Source organism: Protopterus annectens, chromosome 1.part0 (genome assembly GCF_019279795.1).
Source record: "Protopterus annectens isolate FY-2018-M chromosome 1.part0, PAN1.0, whole genome shotgun sequence".
NCBI classification, from domain to species: domain Eukaryota; kingdom Metazoa; phylum Chordata; order Ceratodontiformes; family Protopteridae; genus Protopterus; species Protopterus annectens.
This window is the reverse complement of record NC_056725.1, coordinates 1769009653-1769034682: the sequence shown is the minus strand read 5'-3', so window position 1 is coordinate 1769034682 and position 25030 is coordinate 1769009653. Positions and strand designations below refer to the sequence as shown.

At 44.1% G+C, this 25030-nt stretch overlaps 2 protein-coding genes across 2 annotated transcripts in view; one reads left to right on the top strand and one right to left on the bottom strand.

Annotated features, from left to right (window-relative positions):
- The window catches only part of LATS1 (large tumor suppressor kinase 1), a 450454-nt gene that overhangs the window by 134714 nt on the left and 290710 nt on the right, over positions 1–25030 (bottom strand). The window lies entirely within an intron of this gene.
- Positions 1–25030, top strand: part of LOC122801140 (serine/threonine-protein kinase LATS1-like) — a 195857-nt gene that overhangs the window by 120918 nt on the left and 49909 nt on the right. The window contains exon 2 of the mRNA XM_044070686.1: positions 21398–22926. Within this exon, the coding sequence (XP_043926621.1) occupies positions 21398–22926 (1529 nt within the window). The remainder of the gene's footprint in view (positions 1–21397; positions 22927–25030) is intronic.

Genomic DNA, 25030 nt, shown 5'->3' with positions numbered 1-25030 from the left:
GTCATTATCTGGACAGGTCTGTCCAAGGCACTTGGCAGGATTGCGAAGCGCACCTTCACATCAATATCCTGGAAATGAGTGGTGCTTCTGGTTTTACAAGCACTTCATCTTGCTCTCCCCCAAGTTACTATTGTGATTCTATCCGACAACATGTCGGTAGTTTGGCACACAAACAAGCAGGGCGGAACCAGGTCCTACCCCCTTTGCAGGGAAGCCATGAGAGTATGGCGCTGGGCCATAGCTTCTCGACGTTTCTTAGTAGCCACGCACATTCCGGGAAAAGCCAGTGTGATTGCAGACAGGCTCAGCAGGACTCTCCTGTTGCCCCACGAGTGGTCCCTCAACAACAGAGTGGCTGCGCAGATCTTCGCCAAATGGGGTCTCCCTTGTTGCGACTTGTTCGCCAGCCCCAACAATGCGAAGTGCAGAGAGTTCTTCACTCTGACTCCCTCTCAGGGGCAGTCTCCCAGGGACGCTCTAGCCCACAATTGGCCCCCGGGTCTGCTTTATGCCTTCCCCCCGATTCCCCTTCTCCCGAGGGCGATTCAGAAGGCTCTTCATGTTGGGTGCCACATGATTTTGGTCGCCCCACATTGGCCCCGTCAGGTTTGGTTCCCATTCCTTCAGAAGTATGCGGTACAGGGTCCCTGGATTCTGGACCCAGTGTCGGACCTGTTGTCTCATCAGTCGGGACACACTCATCCGTCCCTCCGGTCGTTGCGACTGGCTGCTTGGTTACTCCACTTACATCCTTGGAGATCTCTCTTTCTTTAGAAGTGATGCATGTCTTGTCCTTTTCCCACAAGCCGTCCACCGTTAAGCTGTATTCCAGCAAATGGAAAAGGTTTGTTTGTTGGGCCCAGCAGCGAGGCATTGATCCTCTTACGGCCCCAGTTCCGCAAGTCTTGGAATTTCTGGCTTCATTGTTTCATTCAGGCTCTTCAGTCTCCACAATTAAAGTTCAACTGGCGGCTATATCTAATTTTCATGTTGCTATAGAGCCTTCATTAATGGCTAACGGACTTTGCAAGTCCTTTCTTAAGGGAGCCTGGCTCCTCAGGCCTCCTATGGCTCATCCTGTGCCCCCTTGGGACTTAAATTTGGTTCTGGCCTCTTTAACTGCCCATCCCTTTGAGCCGGCAGCCTCTTGTGATATAAAATTTCTGTCATGGAAAACTGCCTTTCTAGTGGCAATAACTTCTGCTAAGCGGGTTTCAGAGCTTCAGGCTCTCTGTTCTTCCCCTCCTTATCTGATTTTTCACAAAGACAGAGTTTCCCTTAGATTGAATTCATCCTTTTTGCCTAAGGTAGCATCCCCTTTATGCTTTCAGCAAACATTGGAGCTCCCAGTTTTTTTTCCATATTTCTCTAATAGAGCAGAATATACCTTCCACCAGTTGGATGTTCACAGGCAACTGCGTTTTTACTTAGATAGGACCACTCAGACACGAAAATATAACCAACTGTATCCTTTGCGGAGAATAGGTTAGGTCTACCAGTTGCCAAAACCACCATTGCCAAATGGATTAAGGATTGCATCTCTTTCATTTATTCCCAGTCAGGCAGAGAGTTGCCTTTCCCACTCAAAGCTCATTCTACCAGGGCTATGGCCACCTCTGTAGCTTTTCACTCCAAAGTTTCAATAGATGATATTTGTGCGGCTGCTACTTGGTCTTCTCCGCACACCTTCATTTCTCATTACAAGGTTGATGTGGCTTCCCGAGGCAGAGCTTCATTTGGTTCCGCAGTTCTCAGGAGTGTGTTCCAGTGAGCCACCCGAGGTTTTAGGTGCTAGGGATGCTGCCCCATCAGTTATGAATGTAGGCGAGATAGGATCCCATTACATCTTTTAGTTATGTACTTACCATAACTTTAGATGTATGGGATCCATCTCGCTTACATTCATACATACCCACCCTCCTTCCCCCTACCTTTTGGATTTGGAGGAAATGTTGATCTTGCTAAGCTCTCCTCTGGAAGGGCTCTAGTTGGTTACAGTTATTGGTATGTGTTTCTGTACCTGTATGCATGTATGAAAGCGAACAAACAAGATCTGGGGAAGCAGGCGTGGTGCATTCTGGGATAAGGGGTAGCCCAGCCATTGAGAGACTTCGTTCTAGTGTATAGTGGCCGAGTCGGAGCCGACGGATCGGCTCCGAACCCATCAGTTATGAATGTAGGTGAGATGGATCCCATACATCTAAAGTTATGGTAAGTACATAACTAAAAGTTTTCCCTCCCTCCTACCCCTCTGTAATTATTTTTTTTGGGTCCACTCCCCCTTTTCCAAATTAGCTGGGGATAGCATTTATGGTGTATCTGTTTATTACTGCTGTGCATGTCTGGAATTTTATTCGTTCTCTAAATTTAGCCTTCCTTGGAGGGCACCTGGCATCTGGGGCAAGAAACACTGAAGAAGATGGCGTCGGCTGATGCTTTACACCCCAGCCGCTCTGACGTCGGGGAGGAGGCGACATCAGCCGACGCCGGACCTGGACTTTGGAATCCGGCCGACCGAAGGGCTGCCTGAGGCAGGACAACCCATATGTCAGGACTGCAGTTGCATATCTATCGGACATCTACATTTGTGGTAGGTACAAAACTGTACTCCCCCCCCCCCCCCATGGGGGCTGCCAGAAGATAAGTGCTTGGAGATGGCAGAGGAAAGTCATTGAGACTGCTTACTGTAGGGTTGTGCTTTACCTCCAGATTTGGAGGTGGAAGCACCCCATTGCTTTGACCTGTAAGATCCCTGTGATTGGTATCTGGAGCGCCTGGGTTTACCCTGAGTGGCTCTGTTGGACACAGGAAAGGACCAATTCTTAGTAGGCCACTGCCTACTGAACCTGGGTGACTGCACTTGCAAGAAATCTTTTACAGTTTGCATAGATTTAGCTTTGTCTTCCATTTTCTTTAAAACCTCTTCTGCCTTATTACCAAACAGACTGTCATGTTGTAAAGGGGCATCCAACAATTTAGCTTTAACATGATCAGGCAGATTTTGCTGCTTGAGCCAGGCATGCCTTCTTATCACAGATCCAGTTACGGTGGCCCTGCAAGAGGCCTCCAAGGAATCAAGACCACATTGCAAAGTATGCTTTCCAACCTGTTCTGCTGAATGCAATAAGTCCTGTAACTCTATTTTCCACGCAATGAGAAATCAACATAATTTTCCATTTCAGTAAGCCCATAACATGCTGTTGATATTTAAGCATATGAAACTGGCAGTTTAAAGCCCTGATTGCCAAGGTTGCAGACGTATAATCCTTCTTACCCCAACTATCCAGCGCCTTGGAATCTCTATCAGAAGGGGTAGGATTTTTGGCTGTAGAAGCCTTTAACACCCTTGGGACCCTGAGAAATAGTCTCAGGATCAGCAGCAGGATTTTTGAAAATAAATTTGTGGGAGTCGGGAACCCTGTAATATCTGTCTGGCTTACTAGGAGCCGGAGGCAGGTAATCAGGAGTCATGCTTGATTCCGAGAACACATCATCAACAATGTCTAATACAGGAGGTATTGCCAAAGGCCTATGCTGAGGAAGAAGAAGAAAATCCCTAAGCCTCTTTTGATTCTGAGAAATCCTGACTCTCCCAGTGAAAATGTTCCCTTAAAGTATGCAAAGACTCTCCAAAAGAGTAATCCTCAGGAGGAGAAGCAGATGGGATGGAATCCTCTGCATCAGAGTCCTCATAAGGAGGAATTATCAGAAGAGGAATCAGAAGAAATGGAAACCTGATCTGAAAATTCATAATCAGTGCCTTGCCTAAGGCTTCTTAGGGGGGGTTGGGAACCCCTGATCAAGGTAATTAAATCCTCAGCCATTTTAATCATTTGTTTTTTAGGCATAGGGGCCTGAGCACGTGGCTCATGCGTCGGTTTGTTAGACATAGAAGTTGGTTTTGACCTTGTATTTGTTGATGGCGTCAGTTTACTATAAAAATGTTGAGGCCTGAAACCACCTTCAGAAACCGGTGCCTGCTCAGCGGCTCCGGGCCCATCCAAGGAAGAGACATCCACGGGTTCAGTACTTGAAGAATCTTGCGGCATACCCGACTCTGAATGGGTCTCGGTAGAGGCCTGTGACTCAAAAGTAGTGGGTATCAGGGGTTGCGAAAGCACCTGACTGAGAACTGGCGACTGGCTTAGGAGAAGTTTCGTCGTCGGTTTTGGACCTCAGTGGTCTGTCTTTGTCTTTGTCCTTGCGTTTTTTGTGAACTCTGGGGTAGTCGGATTGCTAACCGATGACATTTCAGGGTAGTTGAATCTTGAACCAAAATATTTAGAAGCAAAAATATACCGACACTTAATAGTGCGTTGGTTAAATTTAGCACAAAACTGACAGCAAGGCATGTTGTGATCAGGGCCTACACAAGGAATACAGTACAAATGAAAATCGTTATGATGAGGTATTTGCTTCCCACAAGTAATGCAATTATTAACTTTTACTGACATTGGTACGGAGCAAGAAAAAGTTTCCCCAACTGGGTACTTAGCTTTAGTTTGAAGACTTCGGTTTTGAAACTCGAAAACAAAAATTTCAGGAGTCTGCCGACCAGCACTTGCGAACTGCTTCTGCTTCGGACACCGCGCGGCAAGAAAGACTGGTTAAAATGGCGTCGGCTGCATGTTTTATACCCCTGACAACCTGACGTTATGGAAGAAGAGACAGCAACCGATGCAGGACACAAGACTTTGTTATTCAGGCCGACTGAGGGCAACCTGCCAGCAGATTACCCAAATGTAATGACTGCAACAGTGAAACACGAAGAACATCTGACCTGGCCTGGATCAGGATATCATCTAGGTAGGTAAAGAGTTGGATTCCCTTTGTCCTGACAAAGGCCATGACTGGTGCCAGGCATTTTGTAAACACCTTTGGGGCCATAGAGAGATCAAATGGCAAAGTACAGAACTGATGGTGTGCAGAAGCACTGAGAAGCGGAGGAATTTCCTGAACAGGGGATGGACTGGAATGCGTAAGTAGCTGTCTTTTATACCCAAGGTTACTAAGAAGGCCTGGGGTAGGAATTAGTCAGTGGGAGGAAGGTAGGATGAGTGCGCATGCAAAAGGAGGGAAAGTACAGTTGTGTACACTTACCATAAATGTAGATGTTCGAGTGTATTCACTGTTGCAGTCATTACATTTGGGTTATCTGCTTGCATGTAGCCCTCAGTCGGCCTGATTAACAAAGTCTTTGGTCCTGCGTCGGTTGCTGTCCCTTCTTCCATGATGTCAGGTCTTCAGGGGTATAAAACATGCAGAAGACACCATTACATCAGTTTTTCTTGCCCCAGATGTCAGGTGCTCCCCTAATGGGAAGCAATTAAATATAAAAGCACAAAGATATTCCTCCAACAAAAAAGCAAATACACCAAAAAGGCTTTTAAGCATAGTAAAGGAAAGTAGAGGTATAGCCAAAAGAAGTTAGGGGGCTGGAGGGAGGGTAGCCAGGACTGCAACAGTGAATACTCGAACATCTACATTTATGGTAAGTGTACACAGCTGTACTATGTTCTTCGTGTTTCACTGCTGCAGTCATTACATTTGGGTAGATTCCCAAAGCTATGGTTGGGAGGAGGAATTTAGATAGCATTAGGGGCAGCTATAACGCCTTGCAAGACTGCAGTACAAAGCCAGCTCTGGATTTAGAGAAAATTGGCAAATGATAATGCTTGGTGAAAGTATGTAGAGAACTCCAGGTAGCAGCTTTTAGGATGTCCCTGGTAGGGACGCCTCTGAGAAAGGCTGTAGAGGTAGATGCAGCCCTGGTGGAGTGAGATCTGATCCCCTGGGGGATAGGTTTTCCATGGTGCTTATAGCAGAAATGAATGCAAAGGCTTATCCATTTAGAAATAGTTTGCTTTGAAATTGCCTTCCCCTCTGCCCCTGCAGCAAATACCACAAGCAGTTCAGATTTCCTTTGAGGTTTAGTCCTGTCCAAGTAGAATCTAATTTGTCTGTACACATCAGTACAGTATCCGTTCCCCTTTATTCTGTGGATTGGGAAAGAAGGCTGGCAAACGAATGGACTGATTAAGAGCCACACTGGATACCACCTTGGGCATGAAGGATGGATTGGTTCTGAGGGACACCCTGTCCGCATGAAAGATGATAAAAGGCTCCACTGCCATCAGGGACTGGAATTCAGATACCCTTCTAGCTGAAGTGATTGCTAAAAGGAAAAGTGTTTTACAAGAAAGAAATTTTATGTCTGCAGTAGCAGCAGGCTCGAAAGGAGGTAGAATGAATTTCTCCAAGACAAAGTTAAGGTCCCAGGCTGGGGTTGGAACTCTCCTGGGTGGTCTCAAATTTTTGGCCCCTGTGAGGAACTGCTTGAGTAATGGATGAGAAGAGGGGAGGGTTCTGTGTTTTATAATGAGCTGAAATGGCTGAGGCGTGGATTTTAATGGAGGAAAAAGACAGGCCCCTGTGAAGCATCTCAGTTAAGTACTGTAAAATCTGAGGTAAATTGGGCGCTGCTATGCTCATCCCTTGAGATTGGTACCAGGCACAGAATCTTTTCCATTTTTCAGCATAAGATTTTCTAGTACTAGGCCTCCTTGCCTCGAAAATGATATCCATTCACAGGTTTGCTGAGGGATGGTAAAGGAGAGATTAAGTAATTAGCCAGGCTGCAAGGTTCAGTGTTCGAAGCCGAGAGTGCAGAATCTGGTTCTCCTGCTGAGACAGTAGGGAAGGAGTCTGAGGCAGTTGCCATGGAGATAAAGTACAGTTGTGTACCTACCATAAATGTAGATGTTCGAGTGTATTCACTGTTGTAGTCATTACACTTGGGTTATCCTGCTGGCAGGCTACCCGCAGTCGGCCTAAATTCCAAAGTCTTGGTCTGGCGTCGATTGCTGTCGCTTCTTCCCTGACGTCAGTGCGCCAGGGGTATAAAAGATGCAGCTGAAGCCATTTTCTTCAGTTTTTCTTGCCCCAGATGTCAGGTGCCCCCCGAAGGGTAGGCTAAGAAATTATGCCAATAAAAGAGCATGCAGTAAAATAAAACCATCTTCATCTACAAGCAAATACACCACATAAGTTGTAAAGAATAGAGATGTACAGATAAGTCCTAGCAAAGAAACTGGGATGGTGGGAGGGTAACCTGGACTGCAACAGTGAATACACTTGAACATCTACATTTATGGGAGGTACACAACTGTACTATGTTCATCGTGTTTCATTGTTGCAGTCATTACACTTGGGTTGAATCCCAAAGCTGAGGTTGGCTGGCTGGGCCTAAACAGAATTAGGAGAGGCTATGAGGCCCTGCAGAACTGCAGTGGCGAAGCCTGCTCTGGATTTAGAGTAAAGAGGTAAGTGGTAGTGCTTTGTAAAAGTGTGCACTGAAGTCCAAGTTGCAGCCTCCAAAATGTCCTTGGTTGGTACTCCTCTGAGGAAGGTTGCTGAAGTAGCTGCTGCTCTGGTTGAATGTGGCCTGATGCCCTTAGGCACTGATTTGCCATGTTGAGAATAGCAGAAACGAATGCAGTTGGCATCCATTTGGAAATAGTCTGCTTTGAGATAGCATTTCCTTGAGATCCTGCAGCATATGCCACTAAGAGTTGCTTGGACTTTCTGAAAGCTTTAGTTTTGTCCAAGTAGAAGCATAGCTGTCTCTGTATGTCCAAAGAATGTAGACGTCTCTCCCCTTTATTCTGTGGGTTTGGATAAAAGGTACGCAAGTGAATTGTTTAAGAGCCACACTGGACACTACCTTAGGCATAAATGTTGGGGTTGTCCTCAGAGAAACCCTGTCCGGATGGAAAATTATGAAAGGTTCAACCGCCATTAGTGCCTGTAACTCTGAGACTCTTCTTGCTGAATTTTATTTCAGCTGTATTGGCTGGCTGAAAAGGAGGCAGCGTGAGTTTTTCCAAGACAAAGTTGAGGTCCCATGCAGGTATTGGTGCTCTGCTTGGGGGTCTTAAGTTTTTGGCCCCTCTGAGGTACTGCCTTAGTAGTGGACGTGAAAAAATAGGTGGGTCCGTATTGTAATGAGCTGAAATGGCAGAGGCATGGATCTTAATAGATGAAAAGGATAGGCCTTTGTCCAGCATCTCAGTTTGGTATTGTAAAATCTGAGGAATATTTGGTACAAGCATGTTAATTCCTTGTGCCTGGTTCCAAGCACAGAATCTCTTCCACTTTTCTGCATATGATTTTCTGGTGCTGGGTCTCCTGGCCTCCATAATAACATCCATAACTGCTTTGGAGAGAGGTGCGTTCTGAATGGTTACATTATCTGCCATGCAGCCAGATTTAGGGTTCTGAGTTGGCTGTGCAGTATCTGATTGATGTCCTTCAAGGATGCATCTGCAGTCCTAACAAATGGGTTGTCCTGCCTCAGGCAGCCCTTCGGTCGGCCGGATTCCAAAGTCTGGGTCTGGCCTCGGCTGATGTCGCACTTCACCCGATGTCATAGCTGCTGGGGTATAAAGGCATCAGCTGATGCCATTTTCCCCAGTCTTTCTTGCCGCGCGGTGCCCGAAGCAGAAGCTGTTCGCAAGTGCCGGTTGGTCAGATCCAGAGATTTCTACCACCGAAGACTTCTAAAAAAGCTAAGTACCCTGTTGGGGACTCTTTCTTGCCTCAGCCGATGTCAGACAAAGTAAATAATTGTTTAACTTGTGGGAAACAAATACCTCATAAGGATTTCCACTCTTACTGCCTTCCTTGCTTATCTAGCCTGTGCTTCCTTCAACTGACGGACGCTTAGACGTCGGTCGGAGTTTGCCGAAGAGTTTTTTGGTCCCACTTTTGCATATAAAATGCCGTCGGAGACTCCGACTACACAATTAGCTAAAAAGCGCAGGGAAAAGGACCGACACTCGCGGCCTGCGGTTTCGGCTGAAACCACGGTTAGGCCAACCGCGAGTGTCTCTGTTTCAGCTGAAACAGATTCCTCGGTTCTCCCTTCGGCCAAAAGCATGCCTCCGATATCCGAGGCCACACAGGCCATGGCTGAATCGGCTACAGAAATTACTGCTGCAGAAGCAGGCACCCAAGATTTGTCAGACACTATTCCTTTAGACATCTCTACTCCTGCACGTGGGGCTGCTAGACCCCCTGCTTCTATGTCTATCAAGGCCTTTTCCAGGGCTAAAGCAGCCAAAACATCTAAGACCTTACCTACAAAAGCTCCCTCTCACAGGCCTACCTCTAGTTCCCAGATACTCAGCCTGGCTGAGGATCTTATTTCTTTGATCAGGGGATCCCAACCTCACCCAGACAGGACCTCTCAACCTCCTCCAGATAAGAGGCCTAGGACTGAACCCCCTGAACCTCTCTCTACAGACTATTCCTCGGATGGCTCAGATATTTCTGACCATCAGGAAGGCCCATATTCACCTTATGAGGATTCTGATGCAGAAGACTCCATTCCTTCTGCTTCTCCTCCTGAAGAATTTTCTTTTGGGGAAACCCTACAATCTGAGGGAACACTTCCAATGGCAGGGCCAGGATTTTTCAGATTCAAGGAAAAGGCTAAGGACTTTTTTACACTTACCACAGCATAGGCCTTTAGCCATACCTCCTGTACTATCAGTTGTTGATGATGCATATAATGATGCCAGTACTACCCCTGATTCTCTTCCTCCGGCCCCTGCCAAGCCTGACAGATATTACAGGGTCCCGGACACTCACTACCACTTGTATAAGGCTCATGTTGCAGACCCAGAAACCATTTCTCAGGGCCCTAAAGGTGTTGCAGCTGCCTCTGCCAAAAACCCTCTTCCCTCTGAAAGGGAATCTAGAGCATTAGAGAGATGGGGTAAAAAGGTTTATACATCTGCTATTCTTTCGGCCAGGGCCTTAAACTGTCAATTTCACATGATTCAGTACCAGGAATTTTTGTTAGACCAGCTAAATAAAAAACTGTCCTCTCCTGAACCTATAGACCGTAAGTCCCTTCAGGATTTGGTACATAACTCTCAGCAGGTCAGTAATCATTTTTTAAAATGTGGCTATGATGCACTGGAGGCTTCTTTTAGATCAGCTATGACTGGAGCAGTTATTCGAAGGCATGCCTGGTTAAAAGAGCAATCCTTACCAGACCATGTTAAGTCAAAACTCCTAGATGCTCCTATGGAGAAACAAAGTTTGTTTGGCTCCCCTGCACAAAAGGTTCTAAAAGTGGAAGAAAAAGCAAAATCTGTCCAAACAGTCAAGGATTTTTTGCAGGTCCAACCACCGAGGTTTAGCAGAAATTGGCCTTCGAAGAATTGGTCCTTTCCAGACACCTCCAGAGCACAGAGAGGCAGAAATAGACGCCCAAGAGGCAGAGGTCAATCTAGGGGTGCCTACAGGGGTCGTCAGTGACAACCTGCCAACCAGAGAAGTGCTGCCACAGCTATGACTACAACCACTTCCACAGGACAGACACAATGACTTGGCTCTGATTCCGCCTACCAGGGAACAACTGGAAGCACCCTTGGGCGGAAAGCTAGCCTTATTTTCAGACAACTGGCATTGCATTACAGGAGACAAATGGACTTTACAAACAATAGACAAGGGCTACAGGTTTCACTTCCACACTCTACCAAAAAAGAGAGGAATGCCAAACCTTCCACCAAGCCAAAAAACAGAGGCTCTAAAGCAAATCATCAACTTACTAAGGATGAGAGCAATAGAAAAGGTACCCTCTATGGAACAAGGCCAAGGATTTTACTCCAGACTATTCCTTGTACCAAGAAAAGAAAATCAATGGAGACCTATTCTCGACTTGTCCGCACTGAACACATACCTCGTTCCAAAATTCAAAATGCTGACCCTCCAGCAACTTCTTCCCATGTTGGGCAAGGAGTCTTGGCTGGTGACTCTAGATCTCAAGGAGGCATACCTGCACGTCCCTATACGACCAGATTGCAGAAGACACCTCAGATTTCTTGCAGGATCAGAGCATTATCAATTCTCAGCATTGCCCTTTGGCTTATCTACTGCGCCCAGAGTATTCACGAAATGCCTGGCATCAGTAATTGCTCATTGCAGGCTTCAGGGAATTCAGATTTACCCATACCTGGACGACTGCCTAATACAAGCGGACAACAAGACAAAATTAACAAAGGATTTGGCAAATGTCATACAACTGTTGCAAGCCTTGGGATACACAGTCAACATTCAAAAGTCAAGGCTAGTACCATCCCAAAGGATAACATTTTTGGGTGCAGAACTGGATACAACAACTCAGATGGCTTTTCTCACAGAGGAAAAACAAAAGCAACTACCAGTCTATTTCATGGCATTAACAACACAAACCCAGCTTACTGCAAGGAAAGTCCTGCAAGTCCTGGGTTACATGGCATCCTGCATAATATTGATCCGCATGCCAGGCTGCATATGAGAAAGTTGCAATGGTACCTAAGGAATGTATGGTCTCAACACAAGCACAGTCTAGAAGCCCAGATTCCAATTATTCCATGCCTGAAAAAAGAATTCCTGTGGTGGGCTCAGGCCTGTCAGATAAACAGAGGATTGCCTTTCCACAAACCACATCCAAGCCAGACCATCATCACGGACACCTCAGACCTGGGCTGGGGGGCACACATGGAAGACAAGTGTATACAAGGCATATGGTCCCAAGACCAGCTGAATCTACACATAAATCTAAAGGAGATGCTGGCAGTGAAGCATGCAATCCAGGCATTCAGACCATTCCTCCAACAAGGTCACCTGCTGATAAGGACGGACAATACCACAGTCATGTGGTACATCAACAAACAGGGAGGCACACACTCATACCCTCTATGCCGGATGGCAATGGACCTGTGGAATTTGGCCCTGAATCTCAACATTCAACTGCAGGCCAGATTTGTACCAGGAAAAGAAAATTCACTAGCAGACACCTTAAGCAGAACTACCACGGATGCTCACGAATGGATGCTGCATCCAGATATCTTCAAAACCATAACAAAGAAATGGGGAATGCCAGAGATAGACCTGTTCGCCTCCCCACACAACCACCAACTGAAGAAATTCTGCTCAAGAGTATACCACCCACTTGCCTGGAGGGTGGACTCCCTTTCCTTCAGCTGGAAAAACCTGACAGCATATGCATTTCCACCTCTTCCTTTGATGTACAAAGTCCTACTGAAGATCAGAGAGGAACAGCCAAAGGTAATCCTGATAGCTCCAGACTGGCCAAGACAACATTGGTACCCACTACTGAGAAGCATGTCTCGGACACACTCATGGCCTCTACCTCTATGTCCATTACTTCTAACACAGAACAACTACAAGACCCTGCATCCAAACTTGAAAACACTGCAACTAACTGCTTGGAATATTGCATAAAACAAAATCAACCAGATTTGTCTCAGAGGGTTAAGGACATTATCCTGGAGGCTCGCAGACCCTCCACAAGGAAAACATATTCAGCCAAATGGAAAAGATTCCTCATTTGGAGTGCAGCAAAGGGAGAAAATGTCTCATTGGCAAACATAGCACACATCCTGGAATACTTAGCAGAACTGTTCCACAATGGCCTGTCCTACTCCTCCATTAAGATTCATGCATCAGCAATTTCAGCAGAGTACAACATGGATCCTCCTGTCTTCTCTCATCCTCTACTCGGGCAGTTCTTGAGAGGAATCAAAACCGTAAAGCCTCCAAGGAAACCACCTCTACCTGCATGGGATCTCAACTTTGTGCTGGAAAAATTAACACTTCCCCCTTTTGAACCAGCAGCAACAGCAGACTTACAGTTCTTATCTTGGAAAACTGCATTCCTGCTAGCAATCACTTCAGCAAGAAGGGTATCTGAGTTACAGGCATTAGTGGCAGTACAGCCTTTCCTTATCTTTCATCAGGATAGAGTGTCTCTGAGAACTAATCCTACTTTTATGCCAAAGGTGGTCTCCAGGGTATCATTGAACCAAGCTATTCATTTACCTACATTCTTCCCCAACCCACAGAACAGGAGGGAAAGACTACTACACACCTTGGATGTGCACAGACAATTACGCTACTATCTGGACAGAACTAAGGCCAGCAGAAAAACTGACCAGCTTTTGGTAGCATATGCAACAGGAGTGCAAGGAAAAGCAATTTCAAAACAGACAATCTCAAAATGGATAGGAAATTGCATTAGATTCTGCTACTCTTTTCATGGAAAGACAACTCCTGAAAATATCAGGCCTCACTCCACAAGAGCTACAGCCCACCACTACAGCTTTCCTACGAGGAGTGGCTACCAAAGACATTTTAGAAGCTGCTACTTGGAGCTCCGTGCATACATTTGCCAAGCATTATAATCTTCCTTTATACTCCAGATCCCGAGCAGGTTTTGCAACTGCTGTTTTGCAAGGGATCTTAACTACACCATCATTATCTTAGTGCCTCCTCCCCCAGTTTGGCTATGGTATTCTACCCATTTGTTAGGACTGCAGATGCATCCTTGAAGGACATAGTACAGTTTTGTACCTACCATAAATGTAGATGTCCGATAGGTATGCATCTGCAGTCAGGATTACCCACCCTCCTTCCCCTCTGTGGTATTCCTAGGGTACTTACCCCTCTTTTAGCTAGCTGGGGGAATCTATTGTGGTGTATTTGTTTATATGTATATATATTTTGCTCTCTACTGTTTGGAATTATCTGCATTTATCCAAATTTAGCCTTCCTAGAGGGCACCTGGCATCTGGGGCAAAAAACACTGAGGAAAATGGCGTCGACTGATGCCTTTATACCCCAGCAGCTATGACGTCGGGTGAAGTGCGACATTAGCCGAGGCCAGACCCAGACTTTGGAATCCGGACGACCGAAGGGCTGCCTGAGGCAGGACAACCCATTTGTTAGGACTGCAGATGCATACCTATCGGACATCTACATTTATGGTAGGTACAAAACTGTACTTTTTGTTGGGTCAGTAAATGAGCAATTTGAGGTAATGTCCAGGCTGGGCCTTGAGACAAGCTCTTTAGGATTGGGTACCAGTGCTGGCGTGGCCAGTCTGGGGCAATCAGGATCATTTTTGGCTTCTCTTGTCTGACCTTTAGGAGTACCTTGGGGAGGAGAGGTAGTGGAGGAAAGGCATATAATGTAAAGTTTTTCCAGCTGAATAATAGCGCATCCACTTTCCATGCTAGCTTGTGGTAAGTCCTTGTAGAAAATCTCTGTAGTTGGCAGTTGTGAGGGGAGGCAAATAGATCTATGTCTGGACATCCCCATTTCCTTGTTATTATGCTGAAGATTTGTGGATCTAGTTTCCACTCGTGAGGATCCATGAGGTTTCTGCTTAGTTCGTCTGCCAGAGTATTTGTCTTTCCTGGCAGGAATTGCTGGATGCTCCCTTAAATCAGGACTGCCTGTTTGGTGACAAAGCAGATGATGTTCTTAAAAAGATGGAGGAAAAATCTAAATCTATACAAACTCTTAAAGATTTCTTACAAGTGCAGCCTCCTAGATTTAGTAGGCATTGGCCCTCAAAAATTTGGTCCTTTCTTGCCTCATCCAGGCTTTCTAAGTTCAAACCCAGAACCAGCAGAACACCCAGGCATCATTTCCAGGGTACGCACAGGGCTAAGCAGTGGGGGGCTCCCACTTCCAAATCAGGTAGTAGTAAGACTCCCCCCTATGGTAAGCTGTCTCAATGACTTAACTTAAAAACTTCCAAACACTTCTCAACTGACTTCTCCTTTAGGGGGAAAGATGGCTCTGGATGCAAAAAATTGGGAACTCATTACCCAGGGCAAATGGATTTTAAACAGTTTCCCAAGGATACAGATTTCACTTCCACACATTACCAACCCCAAGTGGTTGGCCAGAGCTACCCCCAAAATCAGTGGGCAGAGGCTCAAAAGCAAGTACTCTCTGTCTTAAGATTAAAGGCTATTCAGACCGTACCAGAAGAGGAAAAGGGACAAGGTTTCTACTCAAGACCTTTCCTGGTACCCAGAAAAGACAACTCATGGCATCCTATCCTGGACCTGTCTATCCTAAACACCTTTTTGGTTATTCCAAAATTCAATATGCTAACTCTTCAGCAGTTGCTTCCCATGGTGGGCAAAGATGCCTGGTTGGCAGCACTGGATTTAAAGGAGGCTTACCTGCACATCCCAGTCAGAGAATCTTGCAGAAAATACCTATGCTTCAAAGCAGGCTACATGCACTGTCAGTTCTCTGCACTGCCCGTTGAGTTATCTACTGCGCCCAGGGTATTCACAAAGTGCCTCGCTCCAGTCATTGCATTTTGCAGGCAAAGAAATATTCAAATATATCCATACCTGGACGATTGTCTAATTCAGGCAGAAAGCCAGGACATACTTCTGAATAATCTGGCATTTGTACAAAAGGTGTTAACTTGTCTGGGGTACACCATAAATGAAAAGAAATCGCAGCTAGTACCCTGTCAACACGTTATATTCTTGGGAGCAAGCTTGAACACAACTTCCCAGATGGCTTTCCTCACGCCAGAGAAACAAATTAATTCGACAACTTGCTTCAAACTAGTGGCCACAAAAACCCTGCTATCTGCAAGGCAAATACTGTAAGCCTTGGGGTTCATGGCTTCGTGCATTCTGCTAATACCATATGCAAGACTGCATATGATGAAACTACAATGGTATCTAAAAAGCCAACATTCTCAAGATCTAGAAGCAATGATTCCTGTCATACCTTGCCTACGGTTAGAATTTCTTTGGTGGGCGGAGGCCTGTCACCAAAACAAGGAACTACCATTCACTCTACCCCCTGCCGCCCAAACCCCAACAGACGCATCAAACTATGCATGGGGGCTCACCTGGCAGGGAAGTGCATTCAGGGCAAATGGAACCCAAGTCAAATGCACCTGCATATCAAGCAAAAAGAAATGTTAGCTGTACAGAATGCTCTAACAGCCTTCAAGGGCCACATTCTTCCAGGACAATTAATAGTAAAGACGGACAACACCACTGTTGTGTGGTACATAAACAAGCAGGGGGGCATCCATTCTTACCCCCTCTGCATACTAGCCATGGCTCTGTGGAACACAGCCTTGAGCTACCAAGTTCATCTACAGGCTCATTTCCTGCCAGGAAAACAAAATACACTGGCAGACGCTCATGGACCCACATGAGTGGAAACTGGAACCAAAGATTTTCAACATTTTGATCAACAAATGGAGGATTGCAGATATAGACCCGTTTGCCATCCCCCAGGACTACCAGTTGGATAAATTCTGCACAAGGACTCCCCGCGAACAAACTTGGAAAGTGGATGCTCTGTCCTTCAGCTGGAAAAATCTTATCAGTTTATGCCTTTCCTCCTCTACCTCTCCTCTCGAAAGCATAACTGAAAATCAAACAGGACAAACCAAGGATGATGCTGATTGCACCAGACTGGCCACGCCAACACTAGTACCCCCTGTTGCACAGTGTTTCACAGCTGGCCCCATGGCACCTACCTCAGACCCCTACCCTGCTGTCTCAGCAGGAGAGCCAAATACTGCACCCCCAGCTTCAAACCCTGAACCTAGCAGCCTGGCTAATTGCTTAATCTCTCCATTACCATCCCTCAGTAAACAAGTGTTGGATGTCATTTTGGAGACAAGGAGGCCTAGTACTAGAACATCTTATGCTGAAAAATGGAAGAGATTCTGTGCCTGGAACCAAACTCAAGGGATGACCACAGCAGTGCCCAATTTACCTCAGATTCTTCAATACTTAACTGAGATGCTTCACAAGGGCCTTTCCTTTTCCTCCATCAAAATTCACACCTCAGCCATTTCAGCTCATTATAACTCGGAACCCTCCCCTCTTTGCTCACCATCTACTCAAGCAGTTCCTCAGAGGGGCCAAAAACTTAAGACCACGTAGGAGAGCCCCAACTGCAGCCTGGGACCTTAATTTTGTATTGGAAAAACTCACTCTTCCTCCTTTTGAGCCAGCTGCAACTGCAGAGTTAAAATTCCTTTCTTGGAAAACAGCTTTCCTTTTAGCATCGACTTCAGCAAGAAGGGTATCTGAATTACAGGCCCTTATGGCAGTGGAGCCTTTCATCATTTTTCATGCGGACAGGGTATCCCTCAGGAACAATCCCTCTTTCATGCCCAAGGTGGTATCCAGTGTGGCTCTTAATCAGTCCATTAATTTGCCAACCTTCATTTCTAATCCACAGAACAAAGGGGAACGGTTACTGCACTCCTTAGATGTTCAAAGACAACTTAGATTTTACTTGGACAGGACTAAACCTCAAAGGAAATCTGAGCAACTGCTGGTGGCATTGGCTGCAGGGGTAGAGGGGAAGGCTATTTCAAAGCAAACTATTTCTAAATGGATAGGCCATTGCATTCATTTCTCCTATAAAGCACCATGGAAAACCTATCCCACAGGGGATTAGACCCCATTCAACCAGGGCTGCATCTGCCTCTACAGCCTTTCTCAGAGGTGTTCCTACCAGAGACATCCTAGATGCTGCTACCTGGAGTTCTCTACATACTTTCTCCAAGCATTACCATTTGCCAGGTTTCTCTAAATCGAGAGCTGGCTTTGCCACTGCAGTCTTGAAGGGCCTTATAGCTGGTCCTAATGCTATCTAAATTCTTCCTCCCATCGTTAGCTTTTGGAATATACCCAAATGTGATGACTGCAGCAGTGAAACATGAAGAACATAGTACAGTTGTGTACACTTTCCATAAATGTAGATGTTCGTGTGTATTCACTGTTGCAGTCCTGGTTACCCTCCCTCCAGCCTCCTGACTTCTTTTGGCTATACCTCTGTTCTCCTTTACTGTACTTAAAAGCTTTTTGGTGTATTTGCTTTTTTGTTGGAGGTGGAACCTTGTGTGTGTGTGTGTGTGTGTATGTATATATATGTATATCTATATATATATATATATATATATATATTTAATTGCTTCCCATTAAGGGGGGCACTTGACATCTGGGAAAAGAAAAACTGATGTAATGGCGTCGGCTGCATGCTTTATACCCCTGACTACCTGACGTCACGGAAGATGAGACAGCAACCGACGCAGGACTCAAGACTTTGATAATCAGGCCAACTGAGGGCTACTGCAAGTAGATAACCCAAATGTGATGACTGCAACTGTGAATACACTCTAGCATCTACATTTATGGTAAGTGTACACAACTGTTCTTTTTATCTTGTGCAGTATTGTTTTTCTAACTCTGTATACTGCTTATTGTTGCTCTGTTTCTGAGCTGTAATCGTATTTTCCATTTTTTATCTTCCCCAACATTCTCTACACTTTTGAGGTGCAACACGTTCCCCTGCTCCTTTTATCATTTAAAGAGACGTTATTTAGCTGAATTATAGAAACGTCCACTTCAACTGCCCAACATTTTTTTTCAACTCTCTGCCTGGGGCTAGATAACCAGGAATCTTTTTCCTGTGCCTCTAATCACTCACTCGGACATCAGTAAGCAGAACTTGAGGAACATCCACTACACTTGCCCTACTGTTCAAAATGTTTTAATCTGCTGTTAAATGATTATATTTAACTTTCAGACCTTATTATATAGTTTGCTATGGTGTCCACAGTATCTCAGTCCCATTTTTTGCTTTCTCTCCGTTCAATTGTGCTTTCAGACAATTTATTTAACTCCCGTTTATTTGTTTACATTTTGGTCTTAATAGTGTTGTTTTTGCCCAGTCAGTTTTCATTAACTACGAGGTGAACTGGCCGATTGTTTTTTTAATTTGACCGACTGCCTTGTGGATTCTTCCTGCTCTGTTCACCCTCGCTCATCCAACTGCCTCTTGGGTTTGACACAGTCTCCAGCTCCATCCTTCTTTCCAAACTTTCTCAACACAACTTCTCCCCAGCAGCCATCTCTTGGTTTAACAGCTACCTCACAGACAGACACCAAGCCATCAAATGGCTATCTGCTCTTTCTCCTCTTCTCCATATCAAAATGGGCATCCCACAAGACTCTATTCTAGGTCCACTTCTCTTTAACATCTTCACAGACCAACTTCACACATCCTGTCCTGAATCATCTCTTATTCAAAATGCAGATGACTGTCCTATAATTTCCATTGCTGACAACCCCTCTGTCCTGCTCACCCTGATACAGACTTCATTCAACCTCACTGAAACTTGGCGTACTGACAACCAACTTATACTTAACCCCAAAAAGACTAAATTGCTTTGTTTTCTTCCTACTTCTCTCTACCATCTTAAATCCCCCTTTACCATCTCTTCTCTCAACAGTACTACTATTACAGCTGATACTCGCACAAAGCTCCTTGGCACAATCCTAGATGTTCAACTTAAATTGGATCTTCATTTACATTACTGTATCAAGAAAATCCACCAAAAGTTAGGCCTTTTATATTGGAACAAATGTTACTTCACACCTAACTCCAGAATCTCACTTGCCCAAGCTTACCTTCTTCCTAATCTCTTCTATAGCTCTCAAATCTTAACCAATTTACAGTCCTCACTTCTTTCTAAACTTGAAACCACCTATACTAAAGTTGCAAGATTTGCAGCCAGTCTGCCTCCTAAATCCACACAACTGTCATGCTCTCCAAACAGGTTGGTTAGAGTTTCATAACCAACTCTTATTCACTCAACTTCTCATTATCCATTCTATCCTAAACAAGCCCTTTGCCTGCCATAACATGTCCTCTAATCTCTCCATATATAATCCCCCTCAGTTCCTCAGAAGTTCAGATAAATGTCTCGTACAGATACACAAACCTAATAAATCCATTGGCCAAAATCTTTATAGCTACTTTCCTGCTCTAGCGTGGAATAAGCTCCCCCTATACCTCAGATCCATTTCCCAAGTCAGTGAGCTTAAGAAAGCTCTTAAAAATTACCTATATGATACTTGGATTTGTTACTGTAATCACCCTACTTGAATTTCTTCCCTAAATTTTATACACTGTGGATAATCCAATTTTTATTCTTTTTTCTTCCATTATTGTATCTTTTTGTTTTGTTTCTGTCCTTATTCCTCTTACTTGTACTGTATGTTTAATTTGCTAGTCTACTTTTTTGTATGTATATTTTACAGCATCTATTTTATTATGGGTTTATATTGTCTATTTTTTTTGTGGAGCTTTTCTCCCCGGGCCTCCGCTGAAAAAGGGCACTAGCTCAGTCGGACTATCCCGGTCAACAAATGTCAAATAAATAAACTATTGTCCTATCTCTGTTAAGTGTTAGCAGTTGCACTTGCAGTACATGCACTCAGCCCAATTTGTTTTTTTCCACAGTCTGTCACTTGTCTGCTTTTCTTTGTGATTCAAATACTGTTTTGTCTCTTGATAATCAGTCATATAGCTTAGCAAATCCATTGTTAGCTTTATTCTTTATTTCAGTATCACAAGCATCAGTAAATTAACTAGGAACTTGTGATGTGGGGAAAACAAGTTGTGGACATGCTACCACTTTTTCCTCCATTCACAATGATAATGAAACATTTGACCATCATTTCAGTATTATTATTGAAACTCTGATGTGAATTCACAGGGCTTTCTTACCTGCACTATGGTGAAACATAGCATAGTATATCTTTTAGGTGTTTCATGATGGCCACAGTCGGACTAAATTAGATTTCTGGATCCAAAATGTCTGTCTTGGAGAAATCATCTTGTAAGAGTGAGAGGTTTCCAGGTAGTTGCATCATTTTATAAATGCAAAACAGAATAACATTTTTGGAGTTGCATCAAGAAATATTGAAATGTTAAAATATTGAAATATGAAGGGTTATGACACAAGTAAATACTAATAACTTCATTAGTCTTTCAGGGTCCTCAGCACATAACTGATACTATAACACATGATTATGAGTTCTGGAACTCTCCTGGAAGGATAAGGGTTCATTTTTTTTTTTAATATTCAGAGGTGTACCACACACTGAAGAGCAAGCTGCTGTCTTAGAAATCTCAGTTGTTGAATGTCCCTCTCAGAAAATAGCAGAGCCAGATAGTTGGCTTTGTGATTGTATTTCATGATTAGCTAGTAAATGGGCAGATTCAAGTACAGACGGCATGCCACTTGGAAGGCTTGTTTGCATATTTGAGCTTCTATGTTTTTAAGTCCAAAAGTATTAAAATCTTGTTTAACGATCATAGTTTGTAGAACTGTATGCTCAAGGTTGCCTTTGGAAATCTTTAATATACAAGTCCTGCTTGCCAGGTTTTGAGGATGAAAATGTATCTCTGGACATACACTTGTGTGTATCATTAGACTTGTAGAGGCAGTAAGTAATATGTGAAAATAATTTGAGTCTCTGTATATGAATGAAATTGATGCAGGTGTTCAGTTAATTTTTTAAGTTCTGTTGAGAACAGTTAAGTATGTTAATGAATGATGACTTAGTGTAAGGCTTTAATTTATTTTTATTTACCATTGACTTACTGTTGTGTGGTGTATACATTGATTTATCTACTGTAGATTGTTTTTCTTTGAAGATGTTTTAATAAATGTGTCTTCCCTTTTAATTAGGAGGTTCTGGATCTGTTCAGCAACCAGTTAATCGCAAACAAAGTTGGAAGGGTTCAAAAGAATCATTGGTTCCTCAGAGGCATGGGCCCTCATTGACTGATGGTGTAGTGTATCGTTCAGAAAGTCCCAGTCCACAAGTAGAAATGGGAAGACCTTTGTCTGCTTCAGGAGTGGCAGCTCTTGCCCCGAATCACTCAAGCAATGGACAAAGAATCAATCCAGCACCACCACAAGTAAGGAGTGTAACACCACCCCCTCCTCCAAGGGGGACAACACCCCCACCACCATCTTGGGAGCCAAACTCTCAGACCAAGCGTTATTCTGGAAATATGGACTATATGATTTCCCGCATCTCGCCTGTTCCACAAGGGGCATGGCAGGATGGATACACCACACCAGTTCTGAATACTCCACAGCTGTTGAATCCTACAACACAGAGCCAGAGAGGCATCAGTCCTGTCCCTGTTGGCAGACAGACAGTTATTATTCCAAGTTCAAGCAACAGTAAATTCAGTTTTCCATCCACACGAGGTGGACTCCAGAATGGAAATGGACAGTCAGACTTTATTGCACATCAGAGTGTTACAGCAAGCAGTCCTGTAAATCGCCAGCCCCCACCACCATATCCACTGACTCAGAGTAATAGACAGAGTCCTACCATTTTGCAGATGCAGGCTGGAGGGGCTGCTGTACCCCCCACATACTCTAATGGAAATCTCCCCCAGTCCCTGATGGTGCCAAATAGAAATAGCCATAATTTGGACATTTATAATACTGGGCCTGGAATGCAGGCATCATGGCAACAGTCATCTGCTCCATCTCAAACTTCACCTGGTCCTGGCAGTGGACATGATGTGGCTTTCTGGCAACACAATATTCCAGTAAGGTCTAATTCCTTCAACAGTCATCCTATGGGAAGTCGACAGACCCATCCTGCAAACTCTCAGCCTTCAGCTACCACAGTGACTGCTATTACCCCTGCCCCTATACAGCAACCAGTAAAAAGTATGCGAGTTCTTAAACCAGAACTGCAGACTGCTTTAGCACCTTCCCACCCGTCTTGGATGCAGCAGTCCATGGCAGTAGCACAGTCTGGTCCTTTTACTGATGGTCCGCCAACCAGTCATTTGCCTGTTTCAGAGGCACCAAGTTATCAAGGCCCTCCTCCACCATATCCCATGCACTTATTGCAACAGACTTCACCATCCCCTCCATATGAATCTTTTACTAAACCAAGAAAACAGGAACACTTGAGCTCCCCCACAGTACATGCTAAGGATGAGGAAGATGGCGAGAAGGCCTGTGAGCTTTCTGAAGGGACAGAAAAGGATAAGAAACAGATTACAACTTCACCTGTCCCAGTTAGGAAAAACAAACGAGATGAGGAGCGTCGAGAGTCTGGCATCCAGTTGTACTCACCACAAGCCTTTAAATTTTATATGGAGCAGCATGTAGAGAACATTCTCAAGTCACATCAGCAGAGGATGCGAAGGAAGAAACAGCTTGAGAATGAAATGATGAGGGTAAGCATCAGTTATCTACTTTAGAAGTTGCTTGTTAGTTTTCTTGGATAATTTATTTGCTGTACCAAAATGCGACCATCTGTTCTCAGTATTAACTTGGCTAGAAAATCATCTTTTTCTGACTTTGTTTTCATGTTACTTTTGATTTTTTTTTTTTTTTTTTTTTTAGTAGAGATGCAGTACAGTAAAGTTTACATACCTGTTTTAATAGTTGCTTTCAATATGAAACATTGTTTTAAGGGCTAGTGGCAACCAACAGCTGGGAAAGAAACATTTTTCAACAAATCTTACACTAATCCATGGCCATTAAGTAATGGAGAAACATTTTATTTTCATTTGTTTCTAATATTTTATATCACAAAAGTCCCCGAACCATGGATTGCTATGTTGCTTGATTTTGATTTACTGTCAAGGTTCCCACCTCCCTCTTATCATTTTAATAGGGGAAGAGGATCATTACAGTGATGCTCTCTTCACCAGCTTACCACAGTGAGAGCACTTTGATTTCCTGCTTTGTTTGTCGACATCAGTCTGTTTTCGTTTACGTTGCTGATGCAGCATTTTAAGGAACATTTGAATATTAGGCTTGAAATGTAATTAAATTAGTTGCTTTCTCAAATTAAGAACTGTGGTTCAGCATCCATGTCTCCTCTGGTGTTAGTCAGACTGAGCTGGCCTATGATGCACTCAGATTTTTTTTAACGCTGTAGTGTATTTTATCTAAACATTGATCTGATGTCAATTTTTATTTATTCCTCAACCATTGGGTACAGAACTGACTCTGCCATTACTGTAGCTTGTGGTAACCAAAAAACTCTCTCTCCTTCCTACCCACAATGCAACAACCTGTAATGCCCCTTAGATATCATTTGCCACATTCATGAAGTAGACGTGGTTATCAAAGCTCTCAAATGAAAGTCAGATAAGTGTCTTTTCTTTATTAAAAAAAATCTAATTTCTTCTTTTCTTACTGGTGTTTGCTAATCTTAAATCTTTCCTTTCTCCTTAAAACTTTTTACACTTTGTGTGTAAGCTCATGTATCTTTATTGGTCCTTCTTTCCTTCCTTTACCTGTATATAAAATAAAAAGAAAAGTATAATTTGGTCGTATTTTTCTTGCTAAAATGTCAGAGAAAGCCCCTCTGGGTTTAAAAAAAATGTTCAAAATGTGGTAAGCTTCCCGTGTCAGATGCACATAATTTATGTATGTGTTATCTAGGCCAGACCACTTAAATGTAGACTTCTCTATATGCAGAAAAGTACAGTTGTGTACACTTACCATAAATGTAGATGTTCGAGTGTATTCACTGTTGCAGTCCTTACATTTGGGTTATCTGCTTGCAGTAGCCCTCAGTCGGCCTGATTAACAAAGTATTGGGTCCTGCATTGGTTGCTGTCCCTTCTTCCATGACGTCAGGTCGTCAAGAGTATAAAACATGCAGCCGACGCCATTACATCAGTTTTTCTTGCCCCAGATGTCAGGTGCCCCCCTAATGGGAAGCAATTAAATCTATAATACAAAGATATACCTCCAACAAAAAAGCAAATACACCAAAAAGCTTTTTGAGCATAGTAAGTGAGATTAGAGGTATAGCCAAAAGAAGAAAGGGGGCTTGGAGGGAGGGTAACCAGGACTTCAACAGTGAATACACTCTAACATCTACATTTATGGTAAGTGTACACAACTGTACTATGTGCTTCATGTTTCACTGTTGCAGTCATTACATTTGGGTAGATTCCCAAAGCTAAGGTTGGGAGGAGGAATTTAAATAGAATTAGGACCAGCTGCAAGGCCCTGTAAGACTGCAGAGGCAAAACCAGCTCTGGATTTAGAGAAAATTGACAAGTGATGATGCTTGGAGAAAGTATGTACAGAAGTCCAGGTAGCAGCTTCTAGGATGTCCCTTGTAGGGACGCCCCTGAGAAAGGCTGTAGAGGTAGATGCAGCCCTGGTTGAATGGGGTCTGATGCCCTGTGGGATAGGTTTTCCATGGTGCTTGTAGCAGAAATGAATGCAGTGGCCTATCCATTTTGAAATGGTTTGCTTTGAAATAGCTTTCCCCTCTGTCCCTGCAGCAAATGCCACCAGCAGTTGCTCAGATTT